The sequence below is a fragment of the Chaetura pelagica genome, unplaced genomic scaffold (assembly GCF_000747805.2).
Source record: "Chaetura pelagica isolate M959 unplaced genomic scaffold, ChaPel_1.0 scaffold153, whole genome shotgun sequence".
Lineage (NCBI taxonomy): Eukaryota > Metazoa > Chordata > Aves > Apodiformes > Apodidae > Chaetura > Chaetura pelagica.
Genome location: NW_009952707.1, coordinates 782203 through 797989, shown reverse-complemented (window position 1 = coordinate 797989; position 15787 = coordinate 782203). Strand labels below are relative to the sequence as shown.

General features: G+C 39.9%; 1 protein-coding gene across 1 annotated transcript in view; it reads left to right on the top strand.

Annotated features, from left to right (window-relative positions):
• The first annotated feature begins 9030 nt into the window (after window positions 1–9030).
• MICAL2 (microtubule associated monooxygenase, calponin and LIM domain containing 2) overlaps window positions 9031–15787 on the top strand; it is a 55954-nt gene continuing 49197 nt past the window's right edge. Inside the window, exon 1 of the mRNA XM_009994264.1 lies at window positions 9031–9294. Coding sequence (XP_009992566.1) covers window positions 9031–9294 — 264 coding nt within the window. The remainder of the gene's footprint in view (window positions 9295–15787) is intronic.

The following is a 15787-nucleotide window of genomic DNA, read 5'->3' as shown; positions in this document are numbered from 1 at the left end:
GCAGGAAGTGTTGTGTGCCAGCTTGCATAAAAAAAAGAACTGAATGTGTTGATTCCTAAAAGTGTGTGTATGTATACGAAATAATGCCCAGAATGTGATATTTCTTTGATGACTGGCATTACAATACTGTCTGTGTTTTCAGTGGGTTAATCCTGGTTACTGATCTGGAAGTCTGATGTCTACACATGAGAGCATCTTTGCCAAATGAATTATCATGGCCTGGAACCCTTGGGGTTTTGCAGCCCTCGTGCTGGCTGTTTCTTCCACTTGTTCAGCTCTTAGGTAATTGCAGCAGCCCCAGTAATGAGAGGGAAACATACTGGAGACAAGACATATAACCAGAGATCCACGCTTGGAAAGGCAATCTGAAACACTCAGGAGAGCTTTTGGCATGTATTCTATGAACACTAACACGATGCTGTTCTTTTTCTTCTCCCAAGGCACATCCAGTGCAATTTGCTTCAGCCCAGCCATAATGTCATATTTTTGCTTTAAAAAAACAAACCCAAACAAACATGAATTTGCTTTCTCACAGAAATACTGAGGCAAAATAACAGTGTCTGCTGTTCTCTGGTCTCTCACTGCATGGCACTTTCTGGCGTCTCCAGGTTATGCCTTTGGGCAGCTCTCATTCTGTGCAGCAGCAGTGCTGGCCACCTTTCTCTGCTTTGTAGCCCCTCTGGGTCAAGAATGGCCACAGGAAGGGGACAAGCTTTATCTGGACAGAGGATGGGTCCCAGCTGGAGAGAGCAGGAAGATAGAGACTGGTGCCCACCTTTGCCCCATGCTCCTTGCTGGGGGGCACCAGCTGCCTAGAAAAGTGGTGACACCTCCTCAGGCATTACCCAGAGGCTTTGGAAGGCTCATGTTGCTGTGTCAGTTTGTGGACTATCTCGCTCCCCCATCCTTCTGGCTTATCCCTGTTCTCAAAGAGCCATGAACCAACATAATTTCCATGATTGCTGACTCAAGAGAGTCTGTTTTTTTCCTGGTTCATGTGTTTGTTCTTTTTTCATGGTGTATTTACCTCCATAATTATGTCACCGTGCTTACAAAGGGAAAGCTGTACGAGGGGAACTGCTGCTGCCAAATGCAGCTCAGTTTTGTTGTTATAGCTGCATCTATACCAGAGATTTTGCTGACAGAGCTCTGTCAGCTAGTAGGTATGCATTTTTCATGCTCCCCACAGACACAGTTGTGCCATCTAAGTTTTCCCTGTGACCTGGGGGTTAGGAGCAGAGAGGACACAGGGCTGTGAGAGGGGGTGGAATGTCAAAGCTCACTCTGGCAGCTGGGCAGGAGTGGTGCCAGAGCTCCCTCTCCATCATCCTGTAGTGTTGTCTACCCCTGCTCTGTGTCTGGCCCTGCTGCCTTGCTACTGGATGTGATTTCAGTAAAGGTAAATAGGCTATTACTTGTGCTCTGAATTAGTCTGGCCCCATGTCCTAACATCCTACTGAAAGTAGAAAATCTTATACTGACTGAAAAATGGCCAACCCACCGCCTGTTCTGTGATTAACTTTTATATCTCTGCTGTCCCAGTTTGTGAGCTTGAAATTATGTGTCACTATAGAAAAAGAAAGGCAGGAATTTCAAAGAGCTTAAAGTTAGTTCTTTTAATTGTTTGCACTGACAGTGTTTTTGTAACATCTTTCTAACTTAAATAACAGGTGTCTTTTCTTAAAAGGTATGCTTACTTGACTGGCTGATGTTATCCTAATGGTATACTTTTTTTCCATTGCTCTTGTGATCCTAACCTGGGAAAACATCAGCATAAACTTTCTGCTATTGTTTCTGTTGTGTTTCTAATCTACTACAACAGAGCTGAAGAATCTTTCTTCTAATCAAGACAAGAGTCAGATTTTAGTATCTTGTTTATACATAACATTAAGCCCTAATGACTGGCTTAATCATCTCCTTTAGCTTTAAAGATGTTGACTGTATGGAAACTTTGAACCTTGTTACAGAGCTTTTAGGACCCCTGTTAGAAATAAGTTTAAATACTCACTGTAGCCTGCACAGAATAATAATTGGGCTAGGGACATTTTTCCTTAAAACCATCAGAATTAAAAGTTTATAGTTACAATTTCCATTGGTATAGATACAACAATTTCTTTTTTGTTTGCTTTGTTTGGGTGTTTTTTTCAGTAAATTTCTTCATTTAACAACTCGGTCCTCAGAAATGCATCAGTATTTCTGATGAGTAGTTTAAATACAGACTGTGCACAGATGCCTGGAGAGCTATCTGTTGCCATTCATTTGAGATACTTGTTCCTGTGCTTTGCAAATTGAGCATCCGTGGGGTTTAATGGTGCTGACAGGACGGGGCTTCCTGCGTGGGCGGCTGATGGTGTGAGCCCTGTGACTGCCAGGTTTCTGTGCAGTATCATCTGAAATGTGGGTTGCAGGAGTGGCCGTGTGGCAACGCCAGTGCCTGAGCCCCACCAGAGGCTGTGGCAGGGCTGACACTGCAGCCTCTATTTCTGGGATTTCACCTCTGGACCCTTGGGCAGCATCCCACATGTTACCCGTGCCAAGGCTGTATGTTTGCATGAATGGAGACATATGCAAACTGCTGGCTTGCATGGCTTATCTCATTTTATTTGTCACTGTCTTAGTGTATTCCCACAGTAAAACTGGAAAGCTCAGACCAGTAACATCATAAAACAAACCGGTCTGGTTTTGAGGCTTTCAAATTTAAAATGTGTGGAATGTGTGGCAGATAAAATCGTACAAACAGGTCATTTTATTTTATGTTTCCTGTGAACATATCTAAAATATTCACTGCAAAGTGTTACCCTGCACATGCTTCCAGCTATATTTTATTGAGGGATGATTCCAGATGTAGCAGGTTAAATCGGCAGAGCAACACTTGTTGGCAGGCATGTGTTTGAAATGTCTCATATAACTTCAGCAAAACAAGCTGATAGCGTGTACAGTAACCTTGTAAGTTCATAGGCACAGAGTGTCTCGGTATGAGCTGTTTTGAATTCCTTACTTGGCCTGAAAAGTTATTTTGCAGGAGTTCTGTGGAAGTCAGCTTTTCATAAAAATACAGAGAAGTAATCTGGCTGTTTATAAAGTCAGGCTGTTTGTGAGGCTTTGTTCAGGAGCAATTTCTGTTCATTGATGTTTCTGTTAGGATTGAGTATCTTAATAAATGTGTTTTCTATTTGTAACTAATAGAAAACAAGTGGTTTAGGCAAATGTACTTTTGTTTTTTTAACTAGTTTTATAAGCAAAGCAAGGGATAGCTTCAGTTTTTACCAGAATCACATTTAGTCGTGTTTTTTTTCCTCTTATGTCAGTTCTAGGAAAACATGCAAAGAAACCACACCACTGAAAAGCTATGTTTCCTCCAGATAGAAATATTTATATTTAAAATGGTCACCGTGAAAACAAAGTGCCTAATGTGAGTCGAAACTAAGTTGAAAAGGCTAGGAAGTCCTGTAACACAGCCAGTCTCACTTGCAAATTTCAATTATTTTAATTGTATTGAGATTTTAGTTATATCAGGGAAGAGGCAGCAGAAATACTGTTGTTTTTACTGATGATGGGGAAAGACCAAAGTAAGTTATTACTACAGATGCCGCAGAATCCAGTCTTTCGTTTCTGTTGATGTTTCTAACCTTAAGCAAACAATAAACGTATTGTATTCTGCATGCCAAGCTGTAGTCTTAATAAAAGAATTTATTCTCTGTAAACATGGCTGAATTAGGGCTGAATTGGAAACGGATTCAGGATTAGTGGTATTGAAATGCAAGGAATTTAATTCTTTTCCAATCACCCTGAGGAACATGTTCTCAAATATTAGAAACAGAGCATTAAGGGACTAAGGAAGTACTTAAGTGCTGCAAGTTTGAATTAAAATTAGGGTTGTTCTCTCTACAGTGGCACAAATAAGCCAAAAAAGGTTTTAATTTTTGAGTATACTACTGAAAAACTCTGGTGACAAGCACTTCACATGGTACTGCTGTCAAAAACGTGAGTTATTTTCATTTAATGACTCCTATATGTCAACTTTATTGCTTGCTCTGTTAAGCCAAAAGGCTTCGTGTGTGGATGTGAACCAGCTCCATACATCCATTTAGCTAGTGATAATCAGTGGAGATACCTTGACAGTGGAGGATGCTTTTTTGTGTGTTCTCAAAATCCTCTGCAGTAACAGCTTGCTTTGCTGACAGGAAATACCAGCTAGGACTGGAGGTGGTTGCTTTCCTATATATGCATCTGTACATGCATCATTGCTTTAATTTCTGCCTTCTGTCCCTTTTGCACTGCTTTCCTGTAAGTTGTAAGAAGATCTGCACTTTCTCCTTGGGTACCCACCAGGTATTAACAGCACTTCTCAGCTTTTCTTATTCGACATTCCTGTTTGCCCCTGAGTGGGAGCAGAAAGGAGGTGGGGCTAACTTATTACAGTAAAAGGGACCATCAAAATGCAGCCCTTCTTCCCAGTGTCTGCACTTTGTGTCTGGAAGCCCTCCAGGGACTGTCCCTGTTCCTGTCCCTTCCACAGGAAGCTGCATGGAGGGCCAAATTCTTGTACGTGCTTATTACATCATGTGTGGGACCTAAAATGACAGTTCATGTTAGCTGTGAATCTGACCCATGGTTGCTTCAGTCCTGACTTTAAAGAACTGTTTGTCCAGACTATTTCCTGCTCTCTAATTCTCTTCCTTTCTGTGGCCCACTTTTTATTGGGTTCTGTAGCACTTCAGTAAAGTTTCAAATAAACTTCATTATATTTTTGGATTGTGCTTCCAGAGGAAGTTCAAGGATTACTTTGAAAAGCAAAGTTTGCAGTTTCAGCATCAATGCTTACACTAATGGGTTGTTTTTTTTAAAAATCTATATTTCATCTCTAGAATGATCTGTATGATGAAGGAAGAAAAAGGGTAAATTATAACACTATAAGAACTCAATTATTTCCCCAAACACTGTTTTGTTTGTTTCTTCCCACTACAGGTAAGCAGTTTATGCCTTGCCTTTTAAGTCTTTGGGACACTTACAGAACAGGAAACTTTAATTAAAGTTAAGAGTTACTCTCTTCAACTTTTTAAGTTTATTGCATTGTTTCTAGTGGGTTATGTACAACACTGCAGTGAAATATTGGTGACTCACATACTTTTCCATGAGCCACATACACTTAGAGCACCATCTTCCTTTCTGTCATCTGTAAACAGTGTTCATGCCAAATATAGAGGGAAAAAAGTGGTGTTTCCAGCAAGCTAGAAACCTCAGTAACCAGAAGGTCTTGTCTCATCCTGCCTTTCTGACCACAAAATGTGGCTTTTTTTGGAGAACATGACCTTTGACACAGCAAAGACAAATGCTTCACTGGTGAGCAAATGTCTGTGCTGAGATGCCACTCCACAGCTTTTCGGTGTGGACAAGGAGTGTTTTGGGAGTTCACGAGGAGATGATATTGTGCCCAGAATGAGTAGCCTCAGCCTTGGCTTTGCGATGTTGGAGGAGGGAAGTTTTAAGGCTAGGGAAGGTGCCTTGGCTTTCCCCAGTGGAAAGGCAGAGGAAGCCCAGGCCTGCTGCATGCTTGTGTGTGTTTATTTGTGTGCAACACCTACTTCATTGGGTTTGCATTATGCTAAAATTGTTTTCCTCCCTTTCCGTTTGGCTGCTGCGGCTCCTGCTGCCTGTCTTTTCTGTCTTCTCACTGCAATCAGCCCTGGCACAAGCAGCCTTTCTTCTTTGCTTGGTTCAGATATGACTCTGCTTTTCCAGCCTTTCACTTCCCCCCTCCCTGTTGCCCCTTGCTGCATGGTAACAGTAAAAGGCTATTAAAATCATCTCTATGAGCAGAAAAGATACTAAATTTAAGAGCTTGTGAATAGACTCACTTATCAATTATGCCACAGTTAACTGTTAAAGATATTTGTGTTATATGAACATGATAACAGTCTTGTGACGAGCTAGTGAAAACAGTGGAGGGGAAGTATTGTTTTATAGCTATTAATTTGGTCAAAGTATTTGGTAGGACTGAAGCAGTAGTGAGGTGAGTTTATAGCAATTAAGCAAACCTAATCTGGCTGCCACTCCCTTAGCTGAAATGCCCAAAGTGGAATGTTCACTGACACTTCCCCACTCCCCAGTAAACTGTTTGTACTTTTTTTGAGAGAAAAGAAAAATACTTCAGTTTTTCTGTTATAAAAAAACACCTCAGGCAGGTATGGAAGTCAGGTAAAGTAAGTGTTTATCTTTTTTATCTTTTTTTTTTTTTTTTTTTAATGGGTCTGGAATCCTGAGGTGCCTATATATCTAGCTGTTTGAGCCACATTGCAGTGTCTTACACTGTGCTGTCACTATCTTTAGTTGGGTTGCCTTCCCCTTGTAATAGCACTTGTGTAAAGCTTGAGTTTGGACACACATCAGCTTTTCCACAGTCCCTTACCTTTCCATCCTAGGAACTTCTGGATCTATTCGCTGGTTATGGACTAACCCAAAAACTACTGTGTATCTCTGTGTTCCCAAAGCTGGGGCTGGTGAGGGTAGTGCTGGGCCCCTCTCTCACCGACGCCGGGATCCTGAAGGTGGCTGAGCTCCCTCCTGCTGGCATGCAGTTGTTGGAAGGGTTTGCTCATTAATCGTGGAGGACTTGAACCTGGAAAGGTACTGGTGTCCTGAACTCTTCTTGAGTCAAGGAGAGTTCACAGCATTCAGTTTCTTGAAAAATTAGACCTTCTGGAAGTGGGGACATATAAAATGTTTGTGCTTTTACCTCTCAAAGCCACAAAGCTCTTCAGAAAAGGGCATGGACCATACTATAAATGAAGTATTCAGAGGGGAAAACAAAAATTTCCTGACTTATTCTTGGCACCAAATATTTAATCTTGACATTTGGTCTAAGAAAATGTACAAACTCTTAGCGTTGCCAATTTATTTTACCCACAAACCAACAACAGATTGATGATGTGCACACAAAGGTTATTTATTTTGAGTGTAGCCAGGGAATGTGAGTATTCCAAATGCTTCCTTATATCTCCCCATGGGATCTCTTTAATAAGTTGCATAATATTTTTCTGTATTAGAGGACTGTGAGATAGACACGGTAGGTCTTTGCTTGACTTAAATACACTGGTTATGTTTTCCCTTTTCTTTGAAGGAAATGCGAGCAGAAAATGAATAGTTTGTGAACAGTGTTAAATTAAAAAGCATAACTTCAAAGGCCTTTCTGCCAATTTGTTCTAAAACTATCAGCCAACATATGAAGTTCCAAGCAAAATAACTAATTATGTGGGAGGTTAGGCAAGCACTGATTTAGTTTTTGGTTTCTTGGACTGGTAGATAATTCTTTAATAGCAGGAAAAATAATGCATGTCTTGAATCTCTGTACTTGAGTCCAGGTAGACCCTCTTCTGAGGACAAGTTTATACATAGCCTCTAAAAATTTCCTAGGAAAATGTGAAAGCCACTTCGATATTTTCTGTGGACCTTGGCTGACTTTTAAAACTCTCCTCATTAGCGATTGAAAGCAAGGTTAAAGAAGGATAAGGGAGTGTTGCAATGGAAGTATGTTAATTCTTTTAAACTTAGGTTAATTTAGAAGAGCATTACCCTTGCATTCTGAAAGAGCATTTATCTGGAATATCAGGCACAGTTTGACAGTGATCATGTTACTAGGAAAAGCCAATGGGGCTTAGTAGGCCAAACATCACTACTTTATATCATCAGCACATGACAAGGTAAGGCTCCAAACACATAACTTCAGCATTTGACATGTGGAGACATGGAGATAAAATTCCTTTCTATGCGCTGGAGTACTGAACACTTTCTCATTTTGGCAAGAGAGCTAGAAAAAGGGGAGCTCTCTGTAGTTACTTGTTTCTGTTTCTTCAGTTCTGGTGTAACTTGTGATAATGTTTCTGCTTAGCCTGTTTTGTGCATTTGCTCATGGCAAGTGATTGTGCCAATTCTAAATTGCTCTGGCTAAGCTGCTCTCCTCGTCCTAGCTTGTGCAACAGGAAAAAATTCCCTTAAATAGTGTTGACTTTTTTGTGTAGGTTTCTATGAATTCTTAAGACCAAAACATTACCAGAGATGTACTGTGGCATAAATTCTGCTTGGGAAAAGCATCTGGACATTGGGTTTTTCTTCATCTGTTATCTAGCACTCATCACTGGACAAAAATTGCAGAAATCCTCAGGCTCTCAAGTGAAGTTGTTGTTTTAGAAACAGCAAATTTGAGTTTGTAGGGGTTTTGTAACAGTCTCTGTGAAGTAGGTGTCTTGACAGCTCAAGTATGTTACATTTGTTTCTAACACTTATCTTGGATGCCACTTACTAACTTTTTGTAGCTGGTTGTCCAGTTACTCTGTCCTCTGCTTTTAAGTTCATTTTGGATACGCCGTTTGTGGGTTTAATTTCATTAGGCAGAACTTGATTCAACATGACTTGTGTTTGCCTTTTCTAGGAATAACATGCTTGGAAGTACTTGGTAGTGTTCATCACCTCTATCCCTGCACAAGAGCTCCAACTTGATTCTTTTCAATCACTTTGCTCAGAACATGGGGGAAAACGATGATGAAAAATACAATCAAGCTGGCCAGATATTTGAAAACTTTGTACAAGCATCAACATGCAAAGGTACTATTCAGGCCTTTAATATTCTTACTCGCCAACTTGAATTGGATCCTTTCGACAACAGGAACTTTTACACCAAGCTGAAGTCAAGAGTGAACACGTGGAAGGCCAAAGCTTTGTGGAACAAGCTTGATAAAAGAGCAAGTCACAAAGAGTATAAACGTGGAAAATCTTGTATGAACACTAAGGTAAGTGGAGTTCAGTTTCAGATTTCATAGCTGAGAATGTTTTAAACTTGTTTTTCTGCAGAAGCAAGATTTCTACCATTAAATACAATGTGTCTGTTTATGTAAGCAGGCAGAACTTGATTCAACATGACTTGTGTTTGCCTTTTCTAGGAATAACATGCTTGGAAGTACTTGGTAGTGTTCATCACCTCTATCCCTGCACAAGAGCTCCAACTTGATTCTTTTCAATCACTTTGCTCAGAACATGGGGGAAAACGATGATGAAAAATACAATCAAGCCGGCCAGATATTTGAAAACTTTGTACAAGCATCAACATGCAAAGGTACTATTCAGGCCTTTAATATTCTTACTCGCCAACTTGAATTGGATCCTTTCGACAACAGGAACTTTTACACCAAGCTGAAGTCAAGAGTGAACACGTGGAAGGCCAAAGCTTTGTGGAACAAGCTTGATAAAAGAGCAAGTCACAAAGAGTATAAACGTGGAAAATCTTGTATGAACACTAAGGTAAGTGGAGTTCAGTTTCAGATTTCATAGCTGAGAATGTTTTAAACTTGTTTTTCTGCAGAAGCAAGATTTCTACCATTAAATACAATGTGTCTGTTTATGTAAGCCTCCCTTTAATATACTTTTTTTTTTTTTTTTTTTTTTTTTTTTTTTTAAATGTGGCTGTTATCAACTTATTTTGACAAATTTTCAAGTAGTTTTGTTCAAGTTTTGTGGAAATAAACAGCCTGTGAGAGTGATCCTAGAAGCACCTAGCTTTACAATCTGCCTGAATCATGGCAGAAAAGTTTTCTGCCCTCTTTAGACATCAGCATCCATCAGACATAAGACATTAACTTGTGAGGCAGTGGGCATCATTCCTTCTCGTCTCACAGAACTACTATCTTTTATTTAAAAGGGTTTTGCAAGGTACTTATCATAGCAGATTGAGCAGGCTTCTCAGTCTGCTGCTTAGTGGATGCTGTAAAAGACCAGGGCTGGCCAAATGGGTTTCAACAGCACTTCCTAAACTGTTCTCTGGAAAGTCTGAGTATCTGTGTTCACCACCTAGCATTGGCTCTAGTTGCTAAACAACAGTAGAAGAAAATCCTGTACTGTTTATGGATTTAAATACTGTCCTGTAACTGCTTTTTCACAAGCAGAATGTGGCTAAGTGCTATGTGGTAGTTACTGAAAGAGATGGTCTGCATGGTCATGGAAAGGACAAGAAATATCTCTCTTTAGCAGAGCATGCAATGCCATATTTTGATAGAGAGAACCACTGAACTTTGGTATAAATCTTGTAGACAAAACTCTACAAAATACTCTAGGTCATGCCACTTGCTTCATCTAGCTATCACAGAACATTTTAATAGCTTTGTCTCAGAGCAATTCACTTTTTTACTGCCAAGAGACAGATAAAGTTGCCCAAAGAAGCTAAGTTTTAAGAAGCTACTTGACTGTGTAGAGGTAGAATAGAGAGAAGGGCACACTGGGAGGTGGCAGGTAGACACCAGCCTGTGGAGAACTTTTTCATTAAAACTATCACTGAGATGTTATTTTATAGACTCAGTAGACAGACAGTGTTGAAAGCCTCTTTCTTCTTGTTTGCATCATTGCACTGAAACTTGACAAAAGCATTAGGAAGGACAGCATGTTACCTGCAGTACACATAATGACCTCTGGTTTTATTTATTAATTTTTAATAAGCTCCCAATGATTATTAAATTTATATAAGGTCATAAATGTCCTTAATACAGATTTCTTTAGAAAATGAAGAGTGCCATTACAGCTATTTGCATTGTTTTCCTACAGCCTCTGCTTTCCTCTTTTCTATTTTCCCTTAATTTCCTTTTTTGAACTGTTTCCTTCCTCCCTTTTGTTCTTCTGAAAATGCCTTGAATGTATGTCATTGAGCATCTTTGTGATGAAAACAGAACAGGAAATGGAAGGAATGAGAAAGTGTCTGATGATTAACAAGTTATAGGAGATATTCCACATGTACCTCACTTGTGTGTACAGCCCCATGTCCAACTTCCCACAGTTAGTTTGAGGAAGTGTTTCCAACACAAAAAAGCAGTTTTAAGACCCATGTGAAATATAAAAATGAAATCTCTCTCGAGCGTGACATTACAAACCCAAGGCCTGCATCTGCAAAGTTCTTAAGCAAAGTGATTAATTTTCACATAAAGTGAGAAGAATCATGGAGGTCAGTTGGTATATAAAATGCATCCTGTGTAATGCTTTATGAGGTTGACAAGCAGGAGTCTAATCAACACCTTATGCAGTGTTGAAATTATTGTGGTACTGCTCTGGGAGAGCAAAGATTTATTGTTGGTGGGATGCTGTATTTGCAGAAACTAATGGGCTTACCTACGTCCACATATGATCAAACTGCAAATTAATATAGAAGTCTGAAAAGTGTGTGTGTAGATATTCTGTAGATGTTCAGTATGAACCTGGACCATGCCCAGACCTGCACTTCACTGTGTCATTGCTGATTTAACAAGAGAAACGTGAATCCTCAGATTGCTGCAAATAAAAGCAGTAACCGCAGTCTGTGGGCTCCGTGGGGATATCTACCCAACATTCCTCACACGTGAATCACAGTCTGCTGTTAAAGCCTATCTAGGCAACATGAATGAGAGGAGACAGAGGGCTGCTTACTCCCTGATCATTGTGGTGGTGTTCTGTGACAGCCCCACTTACAGATAAGGGATTCTCAGAAATGCTGGCGGGGTCCCACCAAAATACCCCTGCAGAGAGATTAGGCTACAATACGTGCAGCACGATTTTCCTTTGGTGCAGCTGGTGACTTCAAGTTTCTGTCTTTCTTGCTTGTTATGCCAGCTACCATTTTCAGCAGTGAAGCAGGCAAGCAGGAGTTAGGCTAAATCCTGACAGTGGTTCCTTGCGTTTACCTCTGTAGAGTTACCTGGGGACTGGTTGAAGTAGATCAGCCTGGAGTAAAAGTCTTACTTGTTAAAGCAGGATTGCAAAATGAGCTAAATGGATTTTTGCAGTTCTGTAAACAGAGTCGAGATTGCTAGTAGGCATCATTTAAAAAATACATGACTTGAAGGCATTAGATGAGGTTGTGGCCATGAGCACTGTGGCTAAATCTGCAACAGTCAGATATGGCTTTGCAATTTGACTGGCTTCTTGCAATCTTCCCCATCTTTGGATGAGATAAAGGAGATAAAATGCAATTGGGATCTTGACTAATCATGGTCTTTTTTTGCTGTATTGCAAACCAAGAATCTGCTTCCTTGCCCAAAACCTGTTAATTTTTTTGTACTGGATTTAAGAGCTGAATGCTGTACTTGTTGATTTTTTTATGCTTATAAACTCTTCAGCCACACTTTAATTACTCATTACAATATACACAAGTTTTGTGCATACAGAATGTTCCACTCCAACTAAATAACAATAATCCCATGTCTTAACTGCTCTTGAAGAACATTGCCAAATATGGATTACAAAGTTTCTGCAATTCTTTGTTTTTAAGCTGCATGAATAAAACCGGTTGAACAGTTTTCAAGAAGTTCAAACTCACTGTTTTTTCACTTACCTTACTGTGGATGTAATTTTTCTCTTTAATTCTTTGTAGAAGAAAAAGGACTTCTCCAAAACCAAAACAAAAGTGCTGTTGAAACACATGCACAAAATTGGGGCAGAAATGATCCTTTATTTTTTTACTTTTTTATTGTTTTCGACTGTAGCAGTCTACCTGTATGTATGTTAAATCTGTTTGGAACATATACTTCCATCACAAATTTGTAAAAAGGGAACGAGCAGTATTCAGAGTTGTTTCTGGAGCTGGCTTTGCGTAGTTCACCAGTAGCAGTGAGGGACAGAAATCTGTCCTAAGTTGACAAAACTCTAGAAACCATACTGTGATTTTTGCAGATAAGTCTAGAAAAAGAGCACAAATCTAATAGCCTGGAAACGTTTCTCACTCATTTTCATCTTTTACTAATTAATGCAGAGCAGTATGCTTGCAATCTGTGAAGATTATTTGTTTCTTCATGGAATGAAGCATAGGTAGACAACTGAAGAATATTAAATGTTTAACGTTTGTTGTTTACCATGCTAGGAGTTTGAATGTCTCTTTAAATTTCTGAACATGCAGAACATAATAAAATTATGAACAAGAATTCATCCAGGTACTTGCAGAGAGTATTCAATATGCTTTTTAAGACATGTTGGTGTTCTCTAAACATTTATTTGAGCATCTCTGGATGGAGTAGACTTTACTTGCTCTTGGTTTACTGGTAGTTTACCTGTGTAAATGATAGAAATATCTACATGCAGATATAAATGAGGTTCCCACTGATAATTGAACTATGAATATATATGTAACAGAGAGTAGGAGCTGGATCATGCTGTGCACCTGAAATACTGGCTCTCCAATGACTATGGATTCATGCTTGAGGAGAACAGAGATTGCTGCCCATGAAAACATCCCAGACTTGGTCTGAAGGGAGGTGTTGATTCTGTAAAGCATGCAAATGTGGTGTTGTCTTCTCCCTAAAATGTGTATGCTGTCTTTTCAAAACACTTGTTTACACTTGTGGAGAACTAAGGAAACTTTGTTTAAAGTGCTAATGTGTAATTATCTGCTGCCTTGGTAGACTCTGGCATTTCCCTCCGGATGTACCAAGTTTTGAATGGTGTTGCACATTGCAGGGAGGGCAGTAGCAAATTTCCTGTGCACAGCTTTGGTCTTCTGAGCATTGTCTCTATTGTAACCCCCACCTTGGGCACAGTTCCTTGGCAGAGGATTTGTACAGTCTGAGCTGCCATTTTGAGGCCTAACTAGACAACATTAACAGAAAGCAAGAAAGTTAAATTGAGCGAAGAAGTTTTCGGTGCTGTGTGTATAAATACATACCTATGTGCATTTGGAGGTATATGTGTGTATAGAATAATATAAATTCCTGAAAAACAAATTATATTGTCTTGAACTTAGTCCCTGTTGGCCTCTCATTTTCCTGAACTTGGTCTTTCAAAGCTTGTTTCATAGTCAGGTTCCCTTACAAAAACACCTGAAATTATTTATGACCAAGTTTCCAGGGCTTACATAAAAACACAGTGGCTCTTTTTGGTAGCACCATGTGCTGCCAGTCTTACCCAGACCCAGTGAGATTGGTGTGTCTGCTGTAGGGAGGACTCCACAGGCTCCTTCCTTGGGGTTCTGCTTTAGCCAAGGCAGTGTTACAGAGGGTATGTGGCTTGAGGAGGGAGACGGGAATGGAGGGGACATGAAGGCCTGGGTGTGAGTCAGCTGAGGAGGAGCCCTGGGTCAGCAATGGGGATAGAGGCTGGAGGTTTTATACTGGCTCTGAGCCTTGTCTCACTGTGCTAACCACTCTGGTGTACCCATGAATGATAAAACGGGACGGTCTTTATTTGCCAAACCCTTCCCGTTCCTTTTCACATTGTCTCTGTTTCCAACGACTGTCAAATTAATGTTTTGGGAATTAATAAAACCTGCTTTGCCTGGTGCTCTCCTTCCCACGGACTTGAGAAATGGAGAGGTACTCCCAGGCAGTGGTGGGTGCTGCCATGTTACATAGCTGCAGGGTAATCAGCAGGATGAGGAGTGGATACCTGGTCTCTCTCCTTGTTATTAGGTAGAAATTGGCTTCATACCAGTCCTCAGTTGTTTACAAACATCCTGATCTGCAGCCTTGCCCCTCACAGTAGATGAGACAGAGAGGCTTCCAAATGTCTTCCTCTCCCCTCTCTCCACCTTCCTCTGTAGTGCTAAGCAAATACTTGTCTCTTAATTAAGCTAATCATCCAGCATGTATTAACCTGCTGGTATTGCAGCTAAATTTCCTTCTCAAGTGCTGACATTTCTTGATTCTTCAGATGCAACTCGGATTTTCAGCTGCTTTTCTCCTGAGCTGTTTAACAGTGGTAGAGAAGCCAGGGTGTTTGTGTTCAAACATTGCAATTGATTGTGTCTCGTGAGACAAGTACTTTTTTGGGAAACAGTAACTGAATTGTAAGATGAAGTAATGGAATGGTAGTTTTGCTACAACTCAAAAATATCCTTATTACAATGAAAACTTTAACCTGTTTATGCTATTAGAGCAAATATCCAGATGTCACATCCCTTTTGCTGGACTTAACTAATATCTTCAAAATAATAATTGAAATGGGGAGATTTCCAAGTCTGATAATCAGGGTTTATAATGAACACACAAAATTTACCTTAGATGTTTCAGATAGCATTGCTAGCTCTCTTATAATAAAAAAGCATGTGATCTGTGAAGGTCATAAAATTGAAAATAGGTTGATAACGCTATTTATAGGAAGTTTAGTGAATGGGATGCTGTGACTTTTCACAAAAAGTGTGCTTTTTTGTGGGGGGGTTTGCTTTGTTTTGTTTTTTAAACCCAAAACACAGTGCTTGGACAGCAGAATCCAGAACCCGTTGAAGTTTTGGGGATATTAAAGACTATGTATTGTCTGGACTTCTTAAGTGGCACTTACACGTTTTGTACACTTGAAAGGCAAGCTGTTTGTTTTGGTATCTCTGCTTTGCTTTTGCCGTTTAGGACAGGGCAGCAGAAGCCTTGTAGTGGAGTTACATTGTAAATTTATTTTAAAGAATTTTAATAACTTTTACAGAGTATTTCAAAAAAGTAGGAGATACAGGATTAATGGGAATGAGTGGTAAGGAAGATCTGAGATGAGGGGAGAAGCAGCACATCACCTGTGAACATGCAGTGAAACCACAGTTGAACATCATCTATGCACTCGTTTCTCCAGGAACTTTTAGAGGGGATGAAGAGAAGCTCGGGTGATGACAGGACACACAGCAGACAGGGTTCTTTGGAAACAAAACAAAGTATTCGATTCTTTGTGCTGTGTTTTAAAATGAGATTGGGCCAAATTACGTCAGCAAAGGCTAATGTTTGGCATGTGATTGGGTAATGAAATCACTTTTTATTTTTATTAGCCTACAGATATTTCCACAAACACACAATTTCTCAGAATTATC